The sequence below is a fragment of the Schistocerca nitens genome, chromosome 7, assembly GCF_023898315.1.
Source record: "Schistocerca nitens isolate TAMUIC-IGC-003100 chromosome 7, iqSchNite1.1, whole genome shotgun sequence".
NCBI classification, from domain to species: Eukaryota; Metazoa; Arthropoda; class Insecta; order Orthoptera; family Acrididae; genus Schistocerca; species Schistocerca nitens.
The window spans coordinates 484779175-484794852 of record NC_064620.1 but is presented as its reverse complement, the minus strand read 5'-3'; the positions used below and the strand labels follow the sequence as shown (position 1 = coordinate 484794852).

Here is a 15678-nt window from a genome sequence, read left to right as displayed (position 1 = left end):
TGAGAAGGAGGAGTTCTATTACCTGCTACGAGAGACTGTAAGGAAAGTCAGCAAGAAAGATATCCTCAAATTGTTATGGGAGACATAAATGCCAAGGTGGGAGATGACAATGAGGGTTTGGAAAAGATAATGGGGGTACATGGCTTGGGTGAAATGAATGATAATGGGAAAAGATTTAGTGACTTCTGCACGAGCCATGACCTTGTAATAGGAGGGACCTTGTTTCCTCATCAGAGATGTCATGAGATAACATAGGTATCCCCAGATCATATTACAGAAAATCAAATTGACCACATAGCAGTATCCAGGAAGTTCAGGAGAAGCCTGGAAGATGTGTGGAATAGAAGAGGAGCAGACGCAAGTAGCGACCACCATCTTATTACTGCCAGTTTCCGAATGAAGATTGTGGCTTCCAGAAAGAAACTCGAGCCAAGAAATAGAAGATTCAATGTAGGTAAACTGAAAGGTTCACATAGAGCTGAGGGGTTCCAGCTGGAACTCCGGAATAGATTCCAGGCGCTGGAACTGGAGACGACTGAGGATAAGGAGATGGAGGAAATGTGGACGGAAGTTAAAAATACTTTTGTGCAAGTGAGTGAGAGAAAACTTGGCTTTAAAAATCGCCTGCAGAGAGATTGGATGTCAGAACATACCTGGAGGAAAATCACCCATAGAAAGGAGGCCAAGGGAAGAGTAAATCAGAGCAGGACCAGGCAACAAAAAGCACAGGCACAAGCTGATTATAGAGCAGCAGATAAAGAAGTGAAGAGGAGTGCAAGAAGAGACCACAGAAGATGGACAGATGAACAAGCTGATACAGCAGAACAGGCAGCGCGCAGGGGGGATGTGAAAGAACTATATGATATCACTAAGATGCTCTCAAAGAAAAGCTTCCAGAGGAACCGGCCAGTAAGGAATAAGAAAGGGAAGATACTAACTACACATGAAGAACAATCACTTAGGTGGAAGGAGCACTTTAAAGAAGTTCTAAATAGAGACCTTGGTGGGGAGGTAGAAGAACAAGAACAAACTGAATAGAATGATCCTAGTCCCAGCATTGGTGTAAATGCACCCCACAAAAGCAGAAATTCGGATAGCACTGAAGCAGATCAAAAATGGGAAGGCACCAGGACCAGATAATATAACATCCGAGATCCTGAAAACAGACTTGGACCCCACTGTCAAGATATTGCACATACTCTTAGAGAAGATATGGAGAGAGGAGAAACTGCCAACAGATTGGAAACGAGGTATTATCATGAAAATACCCAAAAAAGGAGATGTTACTAACTGCAACAACTGGCAGGGCATTACCCTATTGTCAGTACCGAGTAAGGTACTTTTGTGGATCATTTTAAACTGCATTAAGGATTCTGTGGAAACACAACTGAGGAGAGAGCAGGGGGGTTTTAGAAAACATCGAAGCTGTGTGGACCTCATCAATACTCTCTGAATTATCCTGGAACAAAGTGCAGAGTGGCAACACACTCTCTACCTTACTTTCATTGACTTTGAAAAGGCTTTCGACTCTGTCAATCGAAGAGTCATGTGGGATACTCTTGCAAAATATGGTATCCCAACAAAGATTATTATCATCATCAAGGAAATGTATGAAGACTATGAATGCCAAGTACTACATAATGGAGAACTAACAGACCCTTTCCAAGTTAATTCGGGAGTATGACAAGGGTGTATTCTTTTGCCAACACTATTTCTTTTGGTGTTGGACAATGTGATGAAGAGAGTGATGGGGGGACAGAAGAGAGGTATACAGTGGGGGATGTGGGATAGGCTCAAAGATTTAGATTTCGCAGACATTTGCTTAGTGGCACAATGAGACATCGAAGAGAAACTGGCCAGGTTACAGAGAGAGGCGGAAGTTACAGGCCTCAAGATAAATGTTTGCAAAACTAAAGAAATGTGGATAAATTCGACCATCACGAATAGGTTGGCCATTAATGGAAAGGACATAGAACAGGTCCAATCTTTCCTCCATCTCTGAAGTATTTTCACTACTACAGGAGGCGCTGAGGACGATGTCCATAGTCGAATCCGCAAAGTAAATGTGCATTTGTACAACGGTACCCTGTCTGGAGAAATAGGAACATCTCAAAGAAGACCGAACTCCGGCTTTGTGAAGGCTGTTCTGTTGTATGGTTGCGAAACTTGGAAGGTGACTAACCACATCAAAAACCAGCTCCAAGTTTTTATCAACCACTGTCTCCGGCGTATTTTAAATGTGAAATGGCGAGATATAATGACAAATGAAGATCTTTGGAGGGAGACAAATGAGCAACCAATCAATATACAGATCAAAGAAAGAAAATGGAACTGGATTGGGCATACACTGAGGAAACCAGATGGAGCTATTGAAAGGATGGCTTTGGATTGACGTGGAAAAGGATGATTGAGAGAGAAGCTGCAGAGGATGGGAAAACCTGGAGTGAAGTGAAGAGACTTGCTAGAAATCGTACCAGGTGGAGGAATTTCATCACGGCCCTATGTTCCAGAGGGAACGACAGGAACCAAGCAAACAGCAAGTGTTAATGTGCTGTGACGAATCTTTGAAATTGGGACTCCTCTTGGTATTACTTGGCTTACAGACAACTTTCAAGTCGCACATCATCGCATCAGCAGCAGAAATAATTTGCAGTGAAACATCGCGTCTGCCTGGTGATTTTGTCAGCACAGAAACACTCAAGACAATTGTACAAGACCAACTAGATTTTTCACAGCATTAAAGACAGCATGCCTCCAAAATCTGGCCACCACAGGCTTCACAACATGGTTCACTGCACTCTTATGCATAAAGACCTTGAGCATTGTACTTACGTGATGTTCCAAGCAGATGGCGTTAAATGTCCACTTCAAGCCCCATATTCTGGCCTCTAAAAGGTACGCCAGGAATAGGAACAAACAGTAAACATCTTGGTGAATGGCAAGACTACAATTGCCTCACTGAACCAAGTAAAGCTAGCATATGTATTCCACGAGACGCCATTGCCAGTGGCCCAGCGTAGATGACAACTAGCCTCCCATCGGGACTCCATGATGCATCTGTCGCCTCTACAGTGCAGCGTCAACCGACTGACGCAGTACTTCCTCCAGCGTGGACGGCCCGCCAACAGCCACCGAGTTCGAAACTGACACTCCACTTCTGCTAGGGAGATTATGTAATGCCCTACGTGTCAACCTCCATGCATTCATATGAAGTGCACTGTTATGCAGTGCACTGTTATGCAGTGACAGTGCAGTTTACGTGTGCATACCAAGTGAATCGCTATCGAGTAGTTCCACACCTGGCCACTAGGAGCACTGTTGCACATGTGATTCGTTTCTCCATGTGCACATTTACTGTTGGATTTAAATTTATTTTTTGTTGTTTTTCTAATTGATGACACACTGACACCACGCAATGAGGCTTCTGTATATCTCTTACATCTTGCAAATGAAATAATAAAGTTTCAGTTAATTGTCATTATCTGCATCTTTTAATTACGGATAAAGTTGAGTAACCACAAAGGAAATAGGTGTCTTAAAACACAGCTTCTGCAAAACCTAAAGCAAAGATAATTAGTTTGTCATATTAACTTTCAGCACAATTTATAGCCGTAAGTAATGCATTAAATAGTTTTCTTATGCTCTCTCACTTATGTAGTATCTGAGATTCAGTAACTACATAATGTTACTGAGACGCATACTTCGATTTCAATGGAGACATATTCCAGCAAGTAAAAGCCTCTACGTCTCTCACATGCAACATTCAGAGACTATTACTTTTGTTTAGGCAGTTCTTGGAGGAGAAGGGATTGCTAGTAATGACTAATGCTAAATCAGTAATGAAATAGAAAACTATGAAAAGGGTATTGGATGGAATGCTGTTTCACCTTTCAGAAGGGAATGTGAGAGGCAATAAAGACTGAGACGAATCGAATAAAGGACAGAAGAGAGTCAGATATACAAAAGGTAACAGTTTTCTTCTTTTAAAAGAGCACATGAGAAATAACAATAACCTAGCAGAAATAAAAAAAAAACTGATAATGGTAAACAACAATACCTAAAATAAAGCAAAGAGCATAAATATTTATACAATACTACACTTTTCTCAAAATAAAATTAGAACAACAATGAACACATAATGAGTAAATGAATGTGTGTGTGTGTGTGTGTGTGTGTGTGTGTGTGTGTGTGTGAGAGAGAGAGAGAGAGAGAGAGAGAGAGAGAGAGAGAGAGAGAGAGAGTGAGTGAGTGAGTGAGAGAGAGAGAGAGAGAGAGATGCACAGTGAAATTTGACATACCTGTTGTGACAGGCGAACTTGATACCCATGGGTAACAAAGAAGGCTCCTTCAATTGCACCTGTCGTGCCAAAGCTCCAGCAAGAACCACAGACAGACTGATCTGTAATAATATGTTGAATAATATGCAGTTATAGATAGCAGGCATACTTCAGCAATTTATTTGAAAGTACTGTAGCCACAAATATATATACAGGCAGCAAAGTTATGATTTTTTAAAGTTACTTTCATCAAAGACCATATGCACTGTTAGCCTCCTTACGCAGAAGATGTGCGCTATGCTCCATGACTTTTTTTTTTTTTTTTAAATAGGAAAAAATGACGCTACAATGTTCTGGCACACTAAAACAGAAACTGACAAAGAACCATCTAAACAAAAAATAAATGCTTTTTGCAGCTTAAGCCAACTTCTGGCATTTCCTTTGTGTGTGAATGGGATTAAATGTCAGATAAATTCACTTTTAAAATCTAGTTCCTAAAATTTTACTACAATTTAAATATGTTTGTTGTTGATTGTATCACTTCTTGTCTGTGTGTCATAATTTTTTTTGGGTTTTCAAATGCAGAGTGCTGTAGAAAAATACATTCCACATTTTAAACTCCTCTGGGCCTGGAGCATTATCGATGTGTTGTAAGAAATCCTACCAACAAATGTACCACACAGACCAAAAATGTAGTGAAAAGCTGCAATAAAATTCCCATTGATTGTGAAAAATAAAATACTTAGTAATGAACCCAAGGACACCTAAATTATATGGACTACCAAAAAGCCACAAAGAACAAATCCCAATATTAGTAGAAAGCTGAACATCTGCTCACAAAATCAGAAGCTATTCACAATATAAAACTCAAGAACATCAACAAACAACATAAAAGACATAATACTTTAAAAAAAAAAATGGGAACTTCTCTACACCAATATTCCAATAAAAGAATTCATACCATATAAAACAACTTCCACAATATAGAAAATTACTCAACACATGAATGCAGAACAGTGAGCAGCTAAAGCTAGTAATAAGCCAGAATTACTCCGAGTTTAATAATGCATTATACACACAAAAGATGGATTCAACATGTGGCGTAGCATAGCTGGCACCACAGCTGATATATTGTTTAAACACATTAGAACAAAAACTTTTTTGCCCCACAAACATACTTCCAAAGAAAACTGTAATATATTACCATTATGTACATGAAAGATTGTTACAACACAGACATTCAACAAATACATAAAACATTTAATGAACTCCATACAGACATGAAATTCACAGTGAAAATGGATAACAATAAAACAATCAACTTTGTGGTCCTAACAACAACAAAAACTCACGACACACATCAATTTGAAGTCTATAGAAAACATGCACCATTAATGCAAATTCCTGTAATCCTAAAACATACAAACATGCATACTTTCATATAATTATAGACTGACTGATCTACCATCACAACGATCTGCAAATAAGAAGGAATTGGGGATCCTTTAATGCACAGTACAACATAACAACTTCAATCCCAACAAAGTCGACCAAATCTAAGACTAACAAAACAAACAGATACAAATTAAGATTCACAGTGACATAAAACTGACAAGAGAGGTACCAACAAAACAGGAACTAACATACAAATCACAAATATATATATGAAATATATCAAACAAACTTAACATACTGCTAAAGTAAACTACAGTAAGTTTTGCATAAACACTGCACACAGACTAAGAACAAAAACTCACTCCAGAAAAACAAGACCACCTTTGCACACACCCAGGCATGTACAAAATTGACTGTAATGATTGTCAAAACTTCTTTATCGGCCAGATGGGCAGAAATTTCAAGATTAGATAAGAAATAGACACCTATATACATCAGCTCTTGTGAGTAGATCTAACGTTGAAACTAGTATCAGTGACCATGAAGTGACTGTATACCCTGTTCATCATAAGAATAAACCTGGTGTAAGCAAACACAAACGCGATGGATTGGTCAGAAGCCATAGCACACATGAACTGGTGCTGTTGTGCTTTTTGAAGTAGATATATTATTACTAAGTTACGTTAAATGAAACTTTAAGACATTCTGATGTATTAACAGCCATCAAAGTTTTTCTTAATCATGCTTTAGCTACATAGCTTTTAGTTCAAAAATCATGTACAGTCACAGTCTCTGTACTGATGTTCTCTGATTGTCGTGCTATTAATATGCAGTATGAAAGTGATTGAGGCTGCTTCCTGATCCGTATTGAAGCACACATGTGGAACATGGTCAAAAGGTGCCAAGAAATAGGTTGCTCTTAATGTTTTTCATAAATTTACGGGAACAAACTGCTTTGAAGTTTCCAAGGGACTGTATTCGACTGTTGAGATGCTAATATAGACTGAATGTATAGTGGAATCGGTAGTGTGGTAGAGTGATAAAGTGCAGTTCATGGATCGCCTTGCTCACCTTTTTTCGTTCACTTTGAAATACCTACATCTCATAATTGTAAAATTCATCATCTTTTTTATGAATAATGCACATCTTCTTGTTTCTAATTACATATTGCATGCAAAACTCCTGTTTTCATTTCAAATATAAATTCTTAATTATCGATTTTTATGAAAGATTGTTAATAAAGATCACTTAAATTACAATAACATAACAATTTAACTTTTTAGGACAAAAATGAAAAACAAAATACTCTTTATTTGTACTACGTCCATTGTTTTATAGCACAGATGTACTCTCACATTAACCGGAGTGATAAATATTGTGGACGCATGAAAAACAATCAGTTTCGCAATATTGAGCACACCATTCAAATGCTGCTTTTTTAAAATGTGCCACTGTACCATTACAATATGAACCCAAAAGAACTGATCTGGAGCCAAGGTAGACTGTTAAGCTGCCAGATGTACTGCACTAACAACACAGCTTTATCGCATGTCACTGCCGAACGTTGGTGGGATATAGAATGGTATGTCATAAAAGAAGAGGAGCAAATGTGGCACCTTAGTAGCTTTGTGGATTCTGTTGTCCGCAGAATAATATGTGGTGTAATGTTTACATCAGGTTTATTCTTATGATGAACAGAGTATAGCACTAACAATAACTAAAGTACAATAGGCAATTAAAACAAGTAGAAAGATTTAAACATTCAGCAACCAAAATAAACACGTAGTAGTGTCACATTTAAACACTGTGGCATGGTTGGCACTGCCCCAATTTATGACCCAAGTTGCAATACCAGAGAAGGAAAGTTGCTACTCATTATATAGTAGAGATGCTGAGTCACAATAGGCACAACAAAAACATTCACACAATTGTAGCTTTCGGCCATTAAGGCCTTTGTCAGTAGTAGACATACATAAATACGCACACACACGCACACTCAAACGCAACTTGCACACACATCTGCAGTCTCAGAGAACTGTAACTACACTGTGAGCAGCCGCACCAGTGCATGATGGGAGTGGCGAACTGGGTGGGGGTGCCTCTCACAGTACCACAGTCTGGCCACAGAGGAACATTCCCCTCATAACTTAGTACAATCCAGGACTGGGGCAACTGAATTACATTCTCCGCCAGGGTTTTGATTACCTCTCGTGCCCTGAAATAAGGAACATCCTGCCCACTATCCTTCCCATCCCTCCCACAGTTGTATCCTGCCGTCCAATAAACCTACACAATATATTTGTCCATCCCTACACAACCCCTGCTCCCAACCCCTTACCTCATGGCTCATATCCCTCTAACAGACCTAGATGCAAGACCTGTCCCATACATCCTCCCACCACCACCATCACCACCTCCTCCAGTCCGGTCACAAACATCACTTATCCCATCAAACTCAGGGCTACCTGTGAAACCAGTCTTGTGATCTACAAGCTAAGGTGCGAGCACTGTGCTGCATTCTATGTAGGCATGACAGCCAACAAGCCGTCTGGCCACATGAATGGGCAACAACAAACTGTGGCCAAGGAACAACTGGACCACCCTGTTGCTGAGAACACTGTCAAACATGACATCCTTCATTTCAATGACTGCTTCACAGCCTGTGCCATATGGATCCTCCCCCAAACACTAGTTTTTCTGAATTGAGCAGGTGGGAACTTTCCCTGCAACATATCTTACGTTCCCATAAGCATCCTGGTCTCAGCCTTCATTAATCATTGTCCTCTCTCATCCAGCCCCTTCTCTGTTCCCGAACTACACAGCTTTCATTCCACCATCGTATCCAGTCTTTTTACGTCTCTTCTTTTCCACTAACCCTCCCCTCCCCTCCCCACCTCTCCCCTGCCCTGCATCTAACGTCCAGACTGCACATAGCTGCAGTACCCTCCCTTCACCTCGTCCCTGCACACTCCCCAGTAGCACGTCACTGTCCGCTACCACAACCTACTATCCCTCCCACTCCTCGCACCAGCCTCCTCCTTACGCCCACCCAGTCACCACTCCCACCACACAATGGTGCTGGTGCTTGTGGTGTGGCTTCAGTTGCCTGTGACTGCAATTGTGTGTGTGTGTGTGGGGGGGGGGGTCTATTTTTGATGAAGGCCTTACTGGCCGAAAGCTTTATTTGTGAAAGTCTTCTTGTCATGCCTATCTGCAATTCAGCATCTCTGCTATACGGTGAGTGGCAACTTTCCTTTCCACAGAAGGTTATTTGAAGTTTTACAGGGAGCAGTGGGCAGTGATAAAATTAGCAAATGAAACACAATAGAAGATGGATGGATAGATTTGAGGAATAGTGAAGGTAGCAGACTATCATACAGGAGGTAAGATAAGGCCCATTTAAGATCCTTGGATAACACATATGAACCTAAACTTCATTGAAGAAAGAAGAAAATATGAACAACCAAGCAAATTAGTTAAACAAAAGTGACATAGATGTCAAAAAAATGAGGGTGGCAAAAAACGTGAAAACTTACAAACAAAGCAGGAATGGTTGGGAACAACTGCAAAGCTGTAAAAGGATGCATAACTATAAGAAACCTAGAGAGTGCTTAAGAGAGCTTTGGAGAAAAGATAAGCACCTGTGTGAACATCAACAGCTCAGACAGCAAGCCACCACTAAGAAATGAAGGGGAGGATCAAAGGTGGAAAGAATACGTAGGAAGGCTTTATAATGGTAAAAAACTCAGTGGCAGTATTGTGGTAAGGGTAGAGAGAATGAAAGTGAGATAGGAGACATGACACTGTAAGAAGATTTGACAAAGTATTTAAAAGATCAAAACTGAAGCTACCTACCTACCTACCTACCTACCTACCTACCTACCCTACCTACAGAAAATGACACTCCACCTATACTATTAAGATCCTCGTGATAAATCAGCCATGGAAAACACTGAGGAAAAAAAAGGCAGGTGCAGACAGGTATGAATATTACTTACCGTATTTACTCGAATCTAAGCCACACTTTTTTTCCGGTTTTTGTAATCCAAAAAACCGCCTGCGGCTTAGAATCGAGTGCAAAGTAAGCGGAAATTCTGAAAAATGTTGGTAGGTGCCGCCACAACTAACTTCTGCCGTCGAATATATATGTAGCGCTACACAGCATGCTTTGCAGGCACAAAGATAAATGATGGCGCCAAAACCTCTGCGTCAGTAAATAAATTTAAAAAAAAAGGTGGAAGACGAGCTTTTTTTCTCCGCCCTGAGTTTCGACCACTGCATTTTCATGCATTATCCAACGAAGTAAATACAAATTCCGTATTGTTCATCATCGAATGTAGCAGCATTTCAATGTACTACGAAACTCCGACTGGCAAGACTGTTTGGGATGTTTGTCAATATGGCCAACTCTGCGTTCTGAATTTTTTCCTACCGGTGAGAAGAGATGGTTGCTAATAGGAACTTTTATGAATTGTTAATCACATGCAGTATTCTCTTCACCATAAGAATAATATGAATATAAACATTTTGCCATGTATTCTTTCGTGTTTGCTGCTGTTTCATTTAAATCCTGTCTGCCTAATAAACTACGAAACTAGAGTGAGACAACAGCAAATGCGGAAGAATATACATATCATATCATGTTTATATTCGTATTATTCTTATGTTGAATAGTGATACAGTCAGAAATGAAGCATGGCAACAGATTAGATTTTTAAATCTAAGATGACTTTAATTTCTGTGCAGAAAGAGGCGTCTGCAAAGATTTTCAAACGGAGAAAAAATTTCGCTAAACTCTTGTTCAGAACATCTATCATACGCAGCCTATTATTTGGCTCTTGTTGATCATTATCAAAGTAAGCAGCAGTGTAAGTAACAACAAATAGCAGTCTCTTGCCATTGTTTCGCTAATGAGACAATTCCTCTTTAAAAAAAAAAAAAAGTTGTAAGCGGCTGTAGCGTGCACAAAGGCAAGCCATGCCGCGAGCGGCGACAAGCCGTAAACACCCATTATCAGTATGTGACAAACAATGCATGACACAGAACAGTTATGCATTTCTAGCTTAGAGTGACATAAACACCTATAACAAAGAGAACGGCAATTATCAGATCAAAGAAAAATAAACAATCGATTCAAACCAGACGAGGCACGTGAGAAAGAAGGGTACCTTTATAAATACGGATGGAGCGCCTGACGCATAGCAATGGCTACCTCGTAAAGCTTAACTGCTAAGCTTACGACTCGAAGCAAACTACTGTAGCTGTATCGTCATTCATTGGACCTAAATTGTGTCTCATATTACAGTGGACCAACTTTGTTTCGATTTGGAGGTGCTGCCTAAAACTTTTCTCCCCCCTTGAATTTTGAGTCTGAAATTTCAGGTGCGGCTTAGATTCGGGAAAACTTTTTTTCCTTGATTTCGAGTCTCGTTTTTCAGGTGCGGCTTAGATTTGAGTGCGGCTTAGATTCGAGTAAATACGGTAACTATATTCAAAGAAATGTGACTGATGCCTGAACAGGGACTTACATGCATCGAGAATAGAAAACAGTGCATTGAGAATGGCTAGCCACTAGCCAAAATCTGGATTTGCGTAATAAAATCTAAAAAAGGACGACCGATTGCTGCACTCTATAATTTATAAGCCACATAACAATCGCTGAGAGCACCCACTTTCTGAATGGAAGGTAACCTGACTTAAATATCAGTTTACTAAGTCTTGGTAACAAAATATATTAATAAGAATTATCAACAGAAGGATGGAATGAAGTAAAAGCCAACCCAGATGAACATCAGTTTGGGTTCTGAAGAAATGTGCAATTGTCAAAGTAACACCGCCACAATGCTTATCTTAGAAGATAGGATCTTAAAAGACAAGTAGAAAAAAGCAAACCGAAATTTATAGCATTTGTAAATTTACAAAAATCTTTTGAAAACGCTGCCTGCAATATACCCTTGAATCCCAGAAGTTATAAGGGATAAAATACAGACAGCAAGTGGCTATCTACAACTTGCACAGAAATGAGACTGCAGTTATGAGCCTAAAGGCATGAAAAGGAAGCAGTAGTTGAGAAAGGTGAAAGGCAGGGTTGCAGTCTGTGCCCCATGTTGTTCGATCTGTACCTTGACTGTGCAATAAAGGAGAGAACTAAAGTTCACGGAGAAGAAACTTTGAGCTCTGCCAATGACATTGTAATTTTTTCAGACAGTAAAGGACTTGGCAGATGAGTTGAACAGAATGGACAGAGCCTTGAAAAACGGTAGTAAGATGAACATCAACAAAAGTGAAACAACGGTAAAGGAGGGTAATCAAATTAAATCAGGCAATGGTGGCAGAATTAGGTTAGGAAATAGCACATGAAAAGCAGTAGATGATATGCAAATAAAAAGCAGTAGGTGGTATATCATTTATTTTTTAGAACATTTCTCCTGGAGAAATAGTGGTCTTCATGAAAGTACTTTAAAAATGGATTATAAACACTCTTGATCGCAAAAACATTTATCTCGATGGTAACCGGTTTTGGTTAATATTCGTCCATCAGACCCTCACACCAAGATGGTAAGCAGTGGTAGTGAATGGAAAAATTGTTGTGACCTCCATGAATGAGCATTTGACACTCGTGGAGTCACAACACACACTCCATTCTTCGCCACTGCCTCCATCATGGTACAAGGGTCTGAGGGTAGTCAAATGCAGACCGAAACCAGTATAGTAGCTGTCAATGGCAGAAACAAAGAGGATATAAATCGCAGACTGGTGGTTAACAAGGAAACTGTTTCTGTAAGTGAGATTTGTATTTCATGTTAAAAGACTGAAGTGCTTGAAAGTCTTTCCTGGTGGGGAAAATGCTGGGTGTAGCATTATTTGGAAGTGAAATGTCTGTGATCAAAGTATAGATTAGACAAAATATAAGCTTTTAAAATGAAATGTTACAGAACAATGTTTAAGGTTAGATGAGTAGCTCAAGTAACTAATAAACCGGTACCGCATTAAACTGGAGAGAAAAGAATTTCATGGAACAACTAGAGTAAAAGAAGAGAGGTTGAAAGGACAGATCCTGAGGCATTAAGGACTTGTCAGTTCAGTTAGGGGGTTAATAATTGCAAAGTGGCAATAAGACCTCACTATAACAAACAAGATCATGCGGATGTTGGTTGCAGTACTTATTCAGAGATAAAGAGACGTGCACTTAACAGACCAGTAAAGATCACAAAAAGAACAACAAAAACAAACATTTCAACAAGCCTGGATGAAATTATGACAGGTATGAAGATCGATGAAGTTTGACTTCTTAAACCTACTGTAAACACAACTAAACCCGATTAGAGGGCATAAGATTTTCAAAACTGAGTAGAGGGCATAATTTTCAGCTGTGAACTGTGTGTACAGAAATCCACAGCTTTTTTATCGGTTAAAATAAAATATTATTTCCTTTTACATTTTAGCCTCTCTTATTGTGATACTTACATCTGACACACACTACTTGTAATTGCTAACCACAATACAGCCACAGTATGCAATAGAACTTTGTGTCCATAGTACAAGGAACAATGGCTTTTCAGAAACCAACAAATAATGTCCAGATTTAGATTTCAGTCATAACAATGTACTTCACACATTGAGACATGTGGATATCTGTATACAGTAATTGAGAGATGCACACAAATTATAGGATCCTGTTATACAGAATTACAATACAACAATAAAGATAAATATAAAAATACAACCCCCTACATTAATGCTGAAAAGGAGGAGAAGAATTAGCATAAATCCCAATGAAGCTACCAAAATCATAGCAAAAACAAACAAACTTTTGAACTCTCATGAAACCAGGAGACCTCCCAAAATCAACACAAACAAACCAATAGGAATCAACCATGAACACACAAACCCTCCCAACAGCCCAAGAAGTGGCAGCAGCACTCAAGGAACTGAAATACTACAATACTTGACACAGAGGACTTAAGAGTACGTAGCATCAAACTAGAGAACATGTAATGCGATTTCGCAGGAATAGCCACCAGTTTGAAACTGCAACCACATCTAGATAAGGCTCTTATCACACCAATCCATCAGTTCAAACACCCCAGATTGTAATAACATCCACAGTTTCCACTGAAGAAGGCAATGAAAACTATATAAAAACTGAGTGGTTGGAATGGAGGTACACACTATTTTAAGTTTAGGGCAATCACAGACAAAATATTACACGATTTGAATAACAAGACTGCTGCGGATGTTAGAATTCTTTATTGGAGAAAATGACTGGTTCAAAAATTAAATTTGCATCTTCAGAAATTATCAGAAATTTAGTCATGCCAAGAACCAGACAAATAAAAGCTGCTTACGGTCAAAAGCTAAAAGGTCCCATTTAAATCAAATAAAGCCATTCCCAACATGTATATCCAGGTATTTATTATGTCTGACTCATGAATGTGCAAGTGTCTATGATAAAATGTATTGGAGGCTAAGATCAACCCAAACCTAAGAAAGAACCCAGTAAAAACGTCAAAGTAAGGACTTAGTAGCTATTAAAATAATTTATAATGAAAAATAATGAAAATACTTAGCAAAAACATCGCATTTGTAACATTAAAAGAGAAAGTTGTCAAAAGTGTCACACTTTACCTCCATTACAGACAACCTGGTAAGGAAGCGTTCCTGTTGGCGGCACCGACCAACCACTACCTGTAGCAAGGTCTATACAGAGAGCCGTGCATGCATAGTGTTGCAAACATTAAGCAACCAGATACCTTGACTGAAATGTTGGGGGCTGGATACACCTGGAGATGCAAATTTAATCTGTGAAACTGTTTGTGTTCTCCAATAAAGAATTCTAACAGGCACAGCAGTCTTGTTTATTCAAATCAGAAGTGGAGGTCACTAACAAGTGTGATCTACAATACAAACTGCCTGTTCGATTCAAAGGAAATACATACAAGTGAGTAATAAGATAAGCTCTAATTTAGGGTTCAGAATGTTGGGCCATGCACAGATCAGATGAATGGAAGCTCCAGGTTACAGACAAGAATGCTACATACATCTGTAGGAGTGACTCTACAAGACAAGAACAAGAAACAACCACATCCGAGGCTTGTTTATGGCAGCAAACATAGCAGTAAAGCTTGAAGAAAACTGTCTACACTGATAAGGGCATGTCCTGTGTATTGAACCTTAGTCTATGACAAGAACAGCATTTGATATAACCGAGCAGAAAAAAAGGTGCCAGATGACTATCAAATGCATGATCAGGACCCAAACGAACGACCTGAAATGGATAGGACTGTACTCTGAAACAACACAAATATGTGCAGAATAGCATAACAAGACATGACTGGCCAACCTCAAGATGCATACGATATAAGACACAGAAGAAGAAGAAGAAGAAGAAGAAGAAGAAGAAGAAGAAGTAGACGTTTCCACCAAAATTTGGAAATATGTCTGAGACTTGGTTTGGATCTACCTATGCGTGGCTCCATCAAAAATTTTGACAACAGAAAAATTCCTTGGACTTTGCACAATGGATAAATCCATCTTCTCCACAAAAAAGGAGATATGAGCATTCCAGATAACTACAGAGGTATATCCGACTGAACAACATTTGGATCAAAAGGTAGGTGGAAACCAGGAATGCCTAAGACTATGGAGAAGTGTGCAGAAAAAAATAATCACTTCAGAATAAGTCACGGAATATTGCAAGAAATGCTTAGGCACCAAGAAGACACACAACATACATCACAGCGACAATACTTTATCCCACACAAGGCAGAAATTCAAACCAGCCAGCTTACTAGCAGATTGACAGGGGGTGACAAGTAGGCAGGCCAGCAGAGACTCCATGTACATCGATACTCTGCAAATCACATTTAAGTGCCTGGCAGAGAGTTCATCAAACCACCTTCACAATTCTCTATTATTCCAATCTTGTGTAGCGCGCGGAAAGAACGAACACCTTTAACTTTCTGTACGAGCTCTGATTTCCCTGTGCTCCAAGACACGGGCAGCT

The 15678-nt window shown here is 39.4% G+C and overlaps 1 protein-coding gene across 1 annotated transcript in view; it reads right to left on the bottom strand.

The window, feature by feature from the left end:
• LOC126195324 (digestive cysteine proteinase 1) overlaps window positions 1-15678 on the bottom strand; it is an 83333-nt gene that overhangs the window by 39918 nt on the left and 27737 nt on the right. The window contains exon 8 of the mRNA XM_049933890.1: window positions 4299-4399. Within this exon, the coding sequence (XP_049789847.1) occupies window positions 4299-4399 (101 nt within the window). The remainder of the gene's footprint in view (window positions 1-4298; window positions 4400-15678) is intronic.